The following is a 12,414-nucleotide window of genomic DNA, read 5'->3' as shown; positions in this document are numbered from 1 at the left end:
AAAAAAAGAAAGAAAAGGAAATATACTGCCTTTAATTTAAGGTTCTGTCACATGTTGATGTCGTATAATGAAAAAAACTACAAAGGTCAATATTTGAATTTAAATATTAAGAATTTTAATAATCTAAAGTGAATCAAATATTATTATAACTCACTTTACTCCCGATAACTCCAAAATAATGTCTAAATCTTAAAAGGACAGAAGAGGATAACTTGATGGACTGTAGCCTGTCCCTGCTCCCCCTTTCTGCCTCCTCCCTTTCTTTGTCATGGTCCAAAGTGGCTCAGTTCACAAGGTGACAGCAACAAATAGCAGCACTGGGCTCTACCCAATTTGGAGAATGCTTTTTGTGATAGGCAATCTGGATGCCATTTCCCTGAAATTCAATCCCATATTTGGGTCACTAACAGCCTTTATTAATGGGGAGGCAGCCCGGTGTCAGCCACTGGTTCCATCATTTCAGCTGACGCAGGTTGACAGTCAGAGGTAAGGAAAACCTACTCGAGTGAGGAACATCTGAGTGACCATTTTGCATGATGTTTCAGATGCTTAAGTTACTCTTAACTATATTTAGGCATGGCTTCAGATTATGTTAACCCTCACTCTAACCGTAGTGATATTGTGTGAAATTTAAAACATTTAAATTTTATTTGTATTATCTTATTCAAAGAATGACATAATACAGCATTTGTTTGTCTTCTGTCTTCCTCAGATACATAGCACTAATCCCAAGTTCCTGTGGAGTGAAACGCATCAGGTAAAATTCTACAAAGGCTACATGTATGTGATAAAGGGTTCAATATGTGATTCTGCCGGTTTTGGTTGCCAGTATTTATGATATAGAATTGGGTTTTCTGTCATGAAAAGGTTAGACACACATTACTATGAGGTGACTTGTCTCTATATTTGGACAAAAAAAAAATACACAAAAGCTTAAGGGATTTAAATCAGTCATTCTAGAGACTGGGTCGGGACCCAAAGATAGGTCCAGGGCAGAACCATTGCAATTGCCAACAGCCCCGAGTTGGAGGGGGCCCCAATGGCGAAATGATACAGCCACACGGGGGAGCACAAGGTCCCTCTTTGCCAAGGGTCCCGAGAAATCGCAGTGTCCCCAAATACATTTGTTGATTTATTTCACTCAACCTTTTATGTAAGAATTATTAATAACACATGCATAAAATAAGGTGTGACTCTCTTGTCAAGCATATGTATATATATATACATATATATGTATATTACAGGATTGAGAAGAAACATTATATTATAGGCACCAAATTGGTTTGTCTATATTTTACTCTAAATTGGGCTGCATTGGTTTATCATCAAAATATAACATTTTTGGGGGAATAGCATGTGGATTTTTCTTATTGTATTTCAATATTGCCTGTGTTTATGTGTCTTTTTTATTTTTTCTGTCATGAAGACCATAATAATTTACTCTTTAAAGGTGGAGAAATGGGGGATGCTGTCATGGCAGAATTTGGGCCTGCTGCCGCTTATCTTAGGAAGTCCGATAAGGAGCGTTTGGAGGCCCAGACTCGTATATTTGACATGAAGAAGGAGTGTTTTGTTCCTGACGCTGAGGTTGAGTACGTCAAGGCTTCCGTAACTAGTCGTGATGGTGAAAAAGTCACTGTTAACACTGAATTTGGAAAGGTGTGTAAATCGTATATCATCAGTTAAGTTTAAGTTTACACTTATACAAGTCTGGACCCTTGTTTAACAATTGGCAATATCTTTCTACAGACTGTGACAGTGAAGGAGTGTGATGTCCACCCTCAGAACCCGCCAAAGTTTGATAAAATTGAAGACATGGCCATGTTCACTTTCCTCCATGAGCCCGCTGTGCTGTTTAACCTCAAAGAGCGTTACGCAGCATGGATGATCTATGTAAGATACAGGCTTAATCTGTTACTTTGTTAACTTTCCATCAATCAGTGTCTAAAAACCACTTACCTCTAACATTCTTTTATCATGATAGACCTACTCTGGCCTCTTCTGTGTGACTGTCAACCCCTACAAGTGGCTGCCAGTCTATAACCAAGAAGTGGTTGCTGCCTACAGAGGAAAGAAGAGGAGTGAAGCTCCTCCTCACATCTTCTCCATCTCTGACAATGCCTACCAGTACATGCTGTCAGGTACGTAATCTGTTTAATCCTTCATCTTCTTCTAAATTTCCAATTCTGACATTATGCCATTTTTACCTGGCCATTTCTCTCAACAACAGACAGAGAAAACCAGTCAATCCTTATCACGTAAGTCACACAGCAAACTAAAATCTTCTCAGGATGATCAGCCCTTGCCTAAAACTTTCTGTCTCTTTTCCACCCAGTGGAGAATCTGGTGCTGGAAAGACTGTCAACACCAAACGTGTCATTCAGTACTTTGCCAGCATTGCAGCTGCCCCAGGTCTAAAGAAAGATGCTGCCTCAGAAAAGAAGGTACATACTTCATATGTTCTGCTCAAGTACAAAAAAATATGTCAATTGTATAATATACATATCACATTATATATATTTTAAGCTTTTCTCAAAAGCATTGCCTATGATTATCAAAACCAGGGAACCCTGGAGGATCAAATTATCCAGGCTAACCCAGCTCTGGAGGCCTTTGGTAATGCCAAGACCATCAGGAATGATAACTCCTCTAGATTTGTGAGTATTGCAATGTGGCTACTTTATGACTAATGTTGTTTTTTTAAATTTTTTGGTATTTCACTATAACACTTTTTTTCATCTTAGGGTAAATTTATCAGAATTCATTTTGACAACCGAGGAAAGTTGGCCTCTGCTGACATTGAGACTTGTAAGTGTGAATAAATTTGTCCCTTTTTTTTACTTTGCCATGTTTAGACTTGTTTTCAAAATTGGAACGTTTGAGCCTCTTGACCTGCATGTCTTTGGACTGTGTTAGTCATTGTTAATGAATTGAATCAGAGCCAATTCATTAAATAATGTCTTTAACAGAGGCAGTTTTGACCACTTTTGCGTATAATCCTACTCAGTGTGACGCAGCAGCTTTATAAGATGACATACACTTTAAGCCAGTTTTACCCTATTTATTTTATTGTGTTTTAATGTCACTATTTGTGGTGTTTTATCACCATTTTATTATCATTACCATTATTATTATTATTATTATTGTTATTATTATTATTATTATAATAACACAATAACATAAATTATATTTCTAATAGACCTTCTGGAGAAGTCTCGTGTGACCTTCCAGCTTAAAGCTGAGAGGGACTACCACATTTTCTACCAGATCTTGTCTCAGGCAAGGCCTGAACTTCTGGGTGAGTGTGACATACACATGTGCTGTAACGTGTGTCAAACACTGCATCGTGAATAAATACTAACTACTTTGTCAAATCTCTTTGTAGAAATGCTGCTCATCACCAACAACCCCTTTGACTACGCCTTCATCTCTCAAGGAGAAACAACTGTAGCTTCCATCAATGATGCTGAGGAGCTGATGGCCACTGATGTGAGCAAACAATGTTGAGTCAAAGAACAAATAAAAAGGAAATAAGACATCGAAATGACATTTCCTTATTTCAATTTTAATTAGGACGCCTTTGATGTGCTGGGCTTCACTCAAGAAGAGAAGAATGGTATTTACAAACTGACTGGAGCCATTATGCACTATGGTAACATGAAGTTTAAGCAGAAGCAGAGGGAGGAGCAGGCGGAGGCTGATGGCACTGAGGGTATGACATTCAACAGTGATTTGACAGGTTAAAAGACAGAGCTATATGACTTAGATATGCTCACTTCCTTAGATGCTGACAAAGTTGCATATCTGATGGGCCTGAACTCTGCTGACCTCATCAAAGGTCTCTGTCACCCAAGAGTCAAAGTAGGAAATGAGTGGGTCACCAAGGGGCAGAGCGTTGCCCAGGTACTGTGTACAAGACGACCTATTTAAGGTAGATTCATTTAATTACAAAAAAGTTCAGTTTTAAAGATATTTTACTTTTTGCCCCAAGGTGTACTATGCTGTTGGTGCACTGTCAAAGTCAGTGTATGAGAAAATGTTCATGTGGATGGTTGTGAGAATCAACAATTCTCTGGAAACCAAACAGCCTCGTCAGTACTTTATTGGTGTACTGGACATTGCTGGGTTTGAAATCTTTGATGTGAGTGGAAAGAAATCTAACGATCATGATTCATTTAACATTTTCTTGCTTGAGCTAATGCTAATGCTGTTGATGTCCCAACAGTTCAACACTTTTGAGCAGATGTGCATCAACTTCACCAATGAAAAACTGCAACAGTTTTTCAACCACCACATGTTTGTGCTGGAGCAAGAAGAGTACAAGAAAGAGGGCATTGAATGGACTTTCATTGATTTTGGTATGGATTTACAGGCCTGTATTGACCTCATTGAGAAGGTGAGAAACGACTACATGAAAAACACATTAAATAGTTGGTTTTTCCCAAACTTATTCATACTTTGTCTCCTCAGCCCATGGGTATCATGTCCATCCTTGAAGAGGAGTGCATGTTTCCCAAAGCCTCTGATGCTACTTTTAAAGCTAAGCTCTATGACAACCATCTGGGGAAATCTGGCAACTTCCAGAAGCCCAGAGTTGTCAAAGGGAAACCAGAGGCCCATTTCTCATTGGTTCACTATGCTGGTACTGTTGATTACAACATTTATAACTGGCTGGTGAAGAACAAGGATCCCCTGAATGAGACTGTGGTTGGCCTTTTCCAGAAGTCAAACATGAAAATTTTAGGCATCCTTTTTGCTGGGTATGCAGGGGCTGATTCAGGTATGTTGACATGAATGACTAACTAGGAATTACTGTTGAGTTTTTTAACATTTAACATAATTATTTTTATTTAGCCCAGGATGGTGGTGGGAAGGGCAAAGGTAGCAAGAAGAAAGGTTCATCCTTCCAGACTGTATCAGCTTTGCACAGGGTAAAATGCTTTTTTCTTTCATTTACACTTTTAAAAATCCACAAATAACATGATTTTTGACTATTGTGAAGCTACATTGAAAGTTTACAAAAACAATCTAAAACATGTGGAAAGCTATGACACAATTTTATCTGATGACTTAATAGCTTGGGCATACATTTGCAGGAGAATCTGAACAAGCTGATGACCAATTTGAGGTCTACTCACCCTCACTTTGTGCGCTGCATCATTCCCAATGAGACAAAGACTCCTGGGGCCATGGAGAATCCCTTGGTGATGCACCAGCTGCGCTGTAACGGTGTGCTGGAGGGCATCAGGATCTGCAGGAAAGGTTTCCCCAACAGGATCCTCTACGGAGATTTCAAACAGAGGTTTGCATGTGAATAACAACTCACAGTTAAACCTTACAATGAAAAGAATTTTGTTGAAATTAGTATGTCTATTTTCACAATATGACCAATGTGTTTTTTATTTGTGTCAAAGATACCGTATTTTGAACCCCAATGCCATTCCTGAGGGACAGTTCATTGACAACAAGAAGGCTGCAGAGAAACTGTTGGGTTCACTGGATATTGACCACAGCCAGTACAAATTGGGGCACACCAAGGTCAGTATGTTTAATGGTTCAAAGATCAGGGGAAAATCCATTTTGTATAACAGATTGACCATCGACCATTTGATTGACCATCGGTATGGATAAATAGACTTGCTGGGATATGGGTTATGATAATAAGTATTTCTGTTGAATCTTACTCCATTAACTCCATTGAAAAGGTGTTCTTCAAAGCTGGATTGTTGGGTCGCCTAGAGGAGATGCGAGATGACCGGCTTGCACTCATTATTACGGGTATTCAAGCCCGGTCACGAGGTCTTCTGGCAAGAATTGAATTCCAGAAGATTGTGGAACGCAGGTAAATATGTCAAATTAATATATATTCAAAAAGTAGCTTTTCTATCTGTGTACCACATCACACCCGGTCCCTACGCCTACAATCTGGATAATATACATATATATATATCTATATATATATCTATATATATATATATATAGATATATATATCTATATCTATATATATATATATATATTTATATAATATAAAAATTAAAGCCAAGCAAACTACAAGTTAAATAGTAAATTTGAGTGTAGTGAAAACCTCTCTGGCAAAAACAACATTAAAATATGACAATGTCATCCACAGGGATGCACTGCTTGTGATCCAGTGGAACATCCGTGCCTTCATGGGGGTCAAGAATTGGCCCTGGATGAAGATGTACTTCAAAATCAAGCCCCTGCTGAAGTCAGCAGAGACTGAGAAGGAGATGGCCAACATGAAGGAGGAGTTTATCAAACTGAAAGAGGCTTACGCAAAATCAGAGGCCCGTAGGAAGGAACTTGAAGAAAAAATGGTTTCTCTTCTCCAAGAGAAAAATGACCTACAGCTCCAAGTTCAGTCTGTATGTTCACTATCTGTCACTGTCAGCAATACAAAATATATCAACATTAAACAAAGACTGTCATGGTGTAAAGCTGTGCCATTTTAACAACAGGAGCAAGACAATCTTGGTGACGCCGAAGAAAGATGTGAGGGCCTGATCAAGAGCAAGATTCAGCTGGAGGCAAAAATCAAAGAGTTGACTGAAAGGCTGGATGATGAGGAGGAGATGAACGCTGATCTGACTGCTAAGAAGAGGAAGCTGGAGGATGAGTGCTCTGAGTTAAAGAAAGACATTGATGACTTGGAGTTAACTCTGGCTAAAGTGGAAAAAGAGAAGCATGCCACTGAGAACAAGGTACCAAAAACACTAATCACAGCAAAACTATGGTGTCCAAATATATCCTGCATTGAATTTTTTAAATTAAAAATGTCCTCTGACCACAGGTAAAGAATCTGACTGAAGAGATGGCGGCTCTGGATGAAATCATTGCCAAGTTAACCAAGGAGAAGAAAGCCTTACAGGAGGCTCACCAGCAAACACTGGATGATCTGCAGAGTGAAGAAGACAAAGTCAACACTCTGACCAAGGCCAAAGTCAAGCTGGAACAGCAAGTGGATGATGTGAGACTGTAGTGAATGACATTTGGTGGCATAGTTAAAAAACAGTAAGATAAAATAAAATGTATCTAAACGCATAAATATTGTCATCCACAGCTTGAAGGATCTCTGGAACAAGAGAAGAAAATACGTATGGATCTTGAGAGAGCAAAGCGAAAGCTTGAAGGAGACCTGAAGTTAGCACATGAGAGTATCATGGATCTAGAAAATGATAAACAGCAAATTGAAGAGCGGCTGAAAAAGTAAGACATCCACTAAAAGATACTGCACAACGTGTCGGCAGCCACAAATGTTAACTGGAGGTTTTTATATCCACAGGAAAGATTTTGAAATAAACCAACTTAACAGCAAAATAGAAGATGAACAAGCAATGAGTGCCCAGCTCCAGAAAAAATTGAAGGAGCTGCAGGTAATGTTCAATAATAAGAAAATGATTTTTAACTCCTACAATATCATCTGAAACTTGTAGCCAGATAAAACTAAACAAAATTAATTTTGGCTCAACAGGCTCGCATTGAAGAGCTTGAGGAAGAGCTTGAGGCAGAGCGAGCTGCAAGAGCCAAGGTGGAGAAGCAGAGAGCAGACTTGGCCAGAGAGCTGGAGGAGATCAGTGAGAGGTTGGAGGAGGCTGGTGGAGCAACCTCTGCCCAGATTGAGATGAACAAGAAGAGGGAGGCTGAGTTTCAGAAACTCCGCAGAGACCTTGAAGAGGCCACTCTGCAGCATGAATCCACTGCTGCCACACTCAGGAAGAAACAAGCTGACAGCGTCGCTGACCTAGGAGAGCAGATAGACAACCTGCAGAGAGTCAAGCAGAAACTGGAGAAGGAAAAGAGTGAGCTCAGACTGGAGTTGGATGATGTTGTCTCCAATATGGAACATATTGTGAAGACAAAGGTAAAATATTTGTTCTACTGAATGAGTTTGAGTTTACACGTCTCCTGTGAGCCATGTGTCATATTGTCTTCTCTTTTCAGAATAATTTGGAGAAAATGAACAGGTCTCTGGAAGATCAGATGAATGAATATAAAACCAAGGCGGAAGAAGGACACCGTGTCATCAATGACTTCACCATGCAGAAAGCAAAACTTCAAACTGAAAATGGTATGCATTTGATTTAAACTGAATTGCCATCCTTTAGAAAGGGATATTTAAGTTTCCTCATTTCATCCTTTCTTCCAAATTAGGTGAACTTACAAGGCAGGTTGAGGAAAAAGATTCTCTGGTATCTCAGCTCACCAGAGGAAAACAGTCCTACATTCAACAAATTGAAGACCTTAAAAGACAACTGGAGGAAGAAGTCAAGGTAGCAAAGCAACTTATTAAAAACCTTATGGTTTATTTATGGAGCAAATGTACATGAGGAATTTATTTGTTATTAATTTATAGGCCAAGAATGCATTAGCACATGCAGTGCAGTCTGCTCGCCATGACTGTGACCTTCTCAGAGAGCAGTATGAGGAGGAGCAGGAGGCCAAGGGCGAACTGCAGCGTGGCATGTCCAAGGCCAACTCTGAGGTGGCTCAGTGGAGAACAAAGTATGAAACTGATGCCATCCAGAGGACCGAGGAGCTGGAGGAGGCCAAGTGAGTTAAATACATTGTACTTTGGTACAGTTTAAGAGTATATAATGTTGATCGAAATCTGTTGTACTCCAGAAAAAAGCTGGCTCAGCGTCTGCAGGATGCTGAGGAAGCTGTTGAAGCAATAAACGCTAAATGTTCCTCTCTGGAGAAGACCAAACACCGACTGCAGAATGAGATTGAAGATCTCATGGTGGATGTAGAGAGGTCTAATGCTGCTGCTGCTGCTCTGGACAAGAAGCAAAGGAACTTTGACAAGGTGGAATTTTAAATACATACAGCAAATGTTATCTTTTCAATAAAGACTTGGGAAATAATTATATGCATACACATATTTCAGGTCTTGGCAGAATGGAAACAGAAGTATGAAGAGTCACAGTCAGAGCTAGAAAGCTCTCAAAAGGAAGCCAGGTCTTTGAGCACTGAGCTCTTCAAACTGAAGAACTCCTATGAAGAAGCTCTTGAACATCTGGAGACCATGAAGAGAGAAAATAAGAATCTGCAGGGTAAGAGCACTAGTTTGAAACTATATGGCATCCAAAATTATTCATCATGGCTCAACCAATAATTGTGTCATTTTGTGTCTTAGAGGAAATATCTGACCTCACTGAACAAATTGGTGAGGGAGGAAAAAGTATTCATGAGCTTGAGAAGATTAGAAAACAACTGGAACAAGAGAAGTCAGACATACATACAGCTCTGGAGGAGGCAGAGGTATAATGAATATTTTGGTGTCTGTGAAGTGCAACCTTTACTTATCATATGTGTATTTTGACATTTTTTTCTGTCATTTTAGGCCTCTCTGGAGCATGAGGAAGGAAAGATTCTCAGAGCCCAGCTGGAGTTCAATCAGATCAAAGCTGACATTGAGCGCAAACTGTCTGAAAAAGATGAAGAGATGGAGCAAGCGAAGAGAAACCAACAGCGAACCGTGGACACTCTTCAGAGCTCTCTTGAGGCGGAGACTCGCAGCAGAAATGAGGCCCTGCGCATCAAGAAGAAGATGGAGGGAGACCTCAATGAGATGGAGATCCAGCTGAGTCAAGCCAACAGGCAGGCAGCTGAGGCCCAGAAACAACTTAAATCTGTTCATGCACATCTAAAGGTATACACTCATCAAGGGAAAACAAATATCTGATGGTTTTACCGCTTTACGATTTGCTTGACTATACATGTCCAAATTCACAGGATGCTCAGCTTCAGCTTGATGAGTCTATGCGAGCTAATGATGATATGAAGGAAAACATCGCCATTGTGGAGAGACGCAACAACCTGCTCCAGGCTGAAGTGGAAGAACTTAGGGGTGCTCTGGAGCAAACCGAGAGGAGTCGCAAACTTGCTGAGCAAGAGCTGCTGGATGTTAGTGAGAGGGTGCAGCTTCTGCACTCACAGGTAAAATAAAGTGGTCATCCATATTTTCCTGCATGTTTTGAGGTTAAGAAAACAACCTGTTCAAACCTCAACTATTTTTCACTGAAAAATATATATTCTTATGTAACACTAGAACACCAGCCTGATAAATCAGAAGAAGAAGCTGGAGGGTGACACTTCCCAGCTTCAGACAGAGGTTGAAGATGCTGTGCAGGAGTGCAGAAATGCTGAAGAGAAGGCCAAGAAGGCCATCACTGATGCTGCCATGATGGCAGAGGAGCTGAAGAAAGAGCAGGACACCAGCGCTCACCTGGAGCGTATGAAGAAGAACATGGAACAAACCATCAAAGACCTGCAGCACCGTCTGGACGAAGCTGAGCAGATCGCTATGAAGGGGGGCAAGAAGCAGGTGCAGAAGCTCGAGGCCAGGGTAAGAACATGAACCAATCATTACCAAAAATAGACATGGCATCCAAACACGCCCATGCAGTGTAATATTTTCAAACACAGACACTCCACTCTCATTGTTATTTCTTCACCAGATCAAAGAACTAGAAAATGAACTTGAGGTTGAACAAAGAAAGTCCAGCGATTCTATCAAGGGAATACGTAAATATGAGCGGCGAATCAAAGACTTGACCTATCAGGTGAGTGTGAGTGCTTTGATAAATTTGTGGAGAAATAAAATTTTAAATAATTTATTTCCATTTTCAGACGGAGGAGGATCGGAAGAATCTCGCCCGTCTGCAAGATTTGGTAGACAAGCTGCAGCTTAAGGTCAAATCTTACAAGAGAACTGCAGAGGAGGCTGTAAGTACTTACTATTTTGGTATCTGTACATGGGCTCTTTTATTATTGTTATGAAGTGGCAGTAAGGGGGGTGTCCCGTGTCTGTTTTATAGGAGGAACAGGCCAACACTCATCTTACCAAGTTCCGCAAGAGTCAACATGAGCTTGATGAAGCTGAGGAGCGAGCTGACATTGCCGAGTCTCAAGTTAACAAGCTACGTGCTAAGAGCCGTGACGTGGGATCAAAGGTCAGTTATTATTGTTTGTTTTCCTTTTTTGTACTGAGAATACTACATGCAGTGGAGAGTTTGCTATCTAAATCTGGGTGCTGATTCTGTGGTTATCACCAGATTCACATACAGGCATAATCCAGTTCACGACTGTGGTACTGTGGTTTTCTAAGAAGATAGAAAAAGATAATTAAATATGAAGACTAAACATAACTCTCCACTACATGAAATAACAATGTGCTACCAGCAGGTGGCAGCAATAAACAAGCTAGTCTGAGCATACATCCATCCATTATCTACTGCGTTATCCTCCACTGGAGGGTCTGTGAGGGTCTCAGCTGACATAGGGCAATAGGTGGGGTACACAACCATTCACTCTTACGGTCAATTTTGAGTGACTAATTTACCTAATCCCCATATTAGGAGAACCTGGTGAAAACCCCCCCACACACGGGGAGAACATGCAAAAAGGCCCTTGAGGCTCGAACCCGGGTATTCTTGCTGCAAAGGCAAGCGTGCTAACCACTACACCAACCGTGTGGCCCCTAAGTATACATTTACTCATGATATTAAATTTGGTACCTTTTGTGGGAGGTTAAGGGAGCATAGTGTTTATGCTGCTAATCCATCACGATTCTGGGTCAGAATTAATAATAAATAATAATATAAATAGGGAAAATCCTATAAATTACGGCTTATATTTGAGCCAGTATCTTACCACAAGAAGAATCTTATGCTGCCAGTAAAATAGTAAATGTACAACAGTAAACCAACACCACATTATATATTTATTTGTGTACATTATGTAAAAAATAGACTTTAATACCCAAGAGTTGTGGTAACATTTCTCTTTCTCTTTCTTCAGAAAGGACACGATGAGGAGTAGAGCTTGTGGACTGGAGTCTGGAGTTTCTGAGGCGCCTCATGTCTCCCTATGCATGTCGATTGTTCAGTAGAATAAAATGAATCTGCATCTCAATTTGTGTCTTGTCGTTGTTCTCATAGCCTGGCTGTGTAGCAGATATATGTCAAATCTAGTTAAAGTTAGCAGAATACATTTAGTTAGCCATTAATATTTCATGTTGCAAGTAAAGTGCATTGTCCATTACTATTTCTTTGTCTGTTAATACAAATAAATGAAACAACAAACTGGTACCAGTTTTAATGAATGTTACATTAGATTTAATGATTCCAACACAACTGCTTTAGAGAGGTTGGCTTTTAAATTAAATGGGCAATTAAATGGTCTGTGTCATAAGTGACTCAAATTGGCTGTCCCAAAAACAAGGCAGAAGCTTAGAGGGGGCTGAGCTTTCTCTGTTTCAGCTCCCCTAAATTGTGGAACGAATTCCCACTCCGCACTGCTTGTTTTCAAATAAAGCACATGTATTAACTTTTAACCCTGAGTGACTTTTTATGTCTGTGGTTTAGCTTTTTTTTTTCTTAACATTTCTT

The 12,414-nt window shown here is 40.0% G+C and overlaps 1 protein-coding gene across 1 annotated transcript; it reads left to right on the top strand.

Moving 5' to 3' along the window:
* The first annotated feature begins 346 nt into the window (after nucleotides 1-346).
* LOC131465395 (myosin-7-like) lies at nucleotides 347-11,938 on the top strand. Its single transcript, XM_058638031.1, has 39 exons — nucleotides 347-486; nucleotides 713-757; nucleotides 1,451-1,659; nucleotides 1,750-1,893; nucleotides 1,985-2,141; nucleotides 2,231-2,258; nucleotides 2,336-2,444; nucleotides 2,565-2,657; nucleotides 2,745-2,808; nucleotides 3,200-3,298; nucleotides 3,386-3,489; nucleotides 3,574-3,712; nucleotides 3,785-3,903; nucleotides 3,992-4,141; nucleotides 4,226-4,396; nucleotides 4,471-4,780; nucleotides 4,855-4,931; nucleotides 5,097-5,302; nucleotides 5,415-5,538; nucleotides 5,706-5,842; nucleotides 6,132-6,387; nucleotides 6,481-6,723; nucleotides 6,813-6,989; nucleotides 7,083-7,228; nucleotides 7,305-7,395; nucleotides 7,494-7,883; nucleotides 7,964-8,090; nucleotides 8,174-8,292; nucleotides 8,376-8,572; nucleotides 8,645-8,828; nucleotides 8,910-9,075; nucleotides 9,159-9,283; nucleotides 9,366-9,674; nucleotides 9,758-9,961; nucleotides 10,074-10,370; nucleotides 10,483-10,587; nucleotides 10,655-10,750; nucleotides 10,843-10,977; nucleotides 11,825-11,938. The coding sequence occupies exons 3-39, from the start codon at nucleotides 1,459-1,461 to the stop codon at nucleotides 11,843-11,845; spliced, it is 5,820 nt and encodes a 1,939-aa protein (XP_058494014.1). The 5' UTR covers nucleotides 347-486; nucleotides 713-757; nucleotides 1,451-1,458; the 3' UTR covers nucleotides 11,846-11,938.
* Nucleotides 11,939-12,414: the final 476 nt, after the last annotated feature.

Source organism: Solea solea, chromosome 1 (assembly GCF_958295425.1).
Source record: "Solea solea chromosome 1, fSolSol10.1, whole genome shotgun sequence".
Lineage (NCBI taxonomy): Eukaryota > Metazoa > Chordata > Actinopteri > Pleuronectiformes > Soleidae > Solea > Solea solea.
The sequence above is the reverse complement of the archived record's forward strand: the minus strand, read 5'-3'. Positions and strand labels throughout refer to the sequence as shown.

What these genes read in the sequence shown, in the direction of transcription:
- LOC131465395 (XM_058638031.1), top strand. Translation starts at nt 1,459, where the DNA reads ATGGGGGATGCTGTCATGGCAGAATTTGGGCCTGCTGCCGCTTATCTT. An exon ending in CTGGGTTTGAAATCTTTGAT is followed by an intron (nt 4,142 to 4,225) that starts GTGAGTGGAAAG and finishes ATGTCCCAACAG; the next exon opens with TTCAACACTTTTGAGCAGAT. An exon ending in GTATGCAGGGGCTGATTCAG is followed by an intron (nt 4,781 to 4,854) that starts GTATGTTGACAT and finishes ATTTTTATTTAG; the next exon opens with CCCAGGATGGTGGTGGGAAG.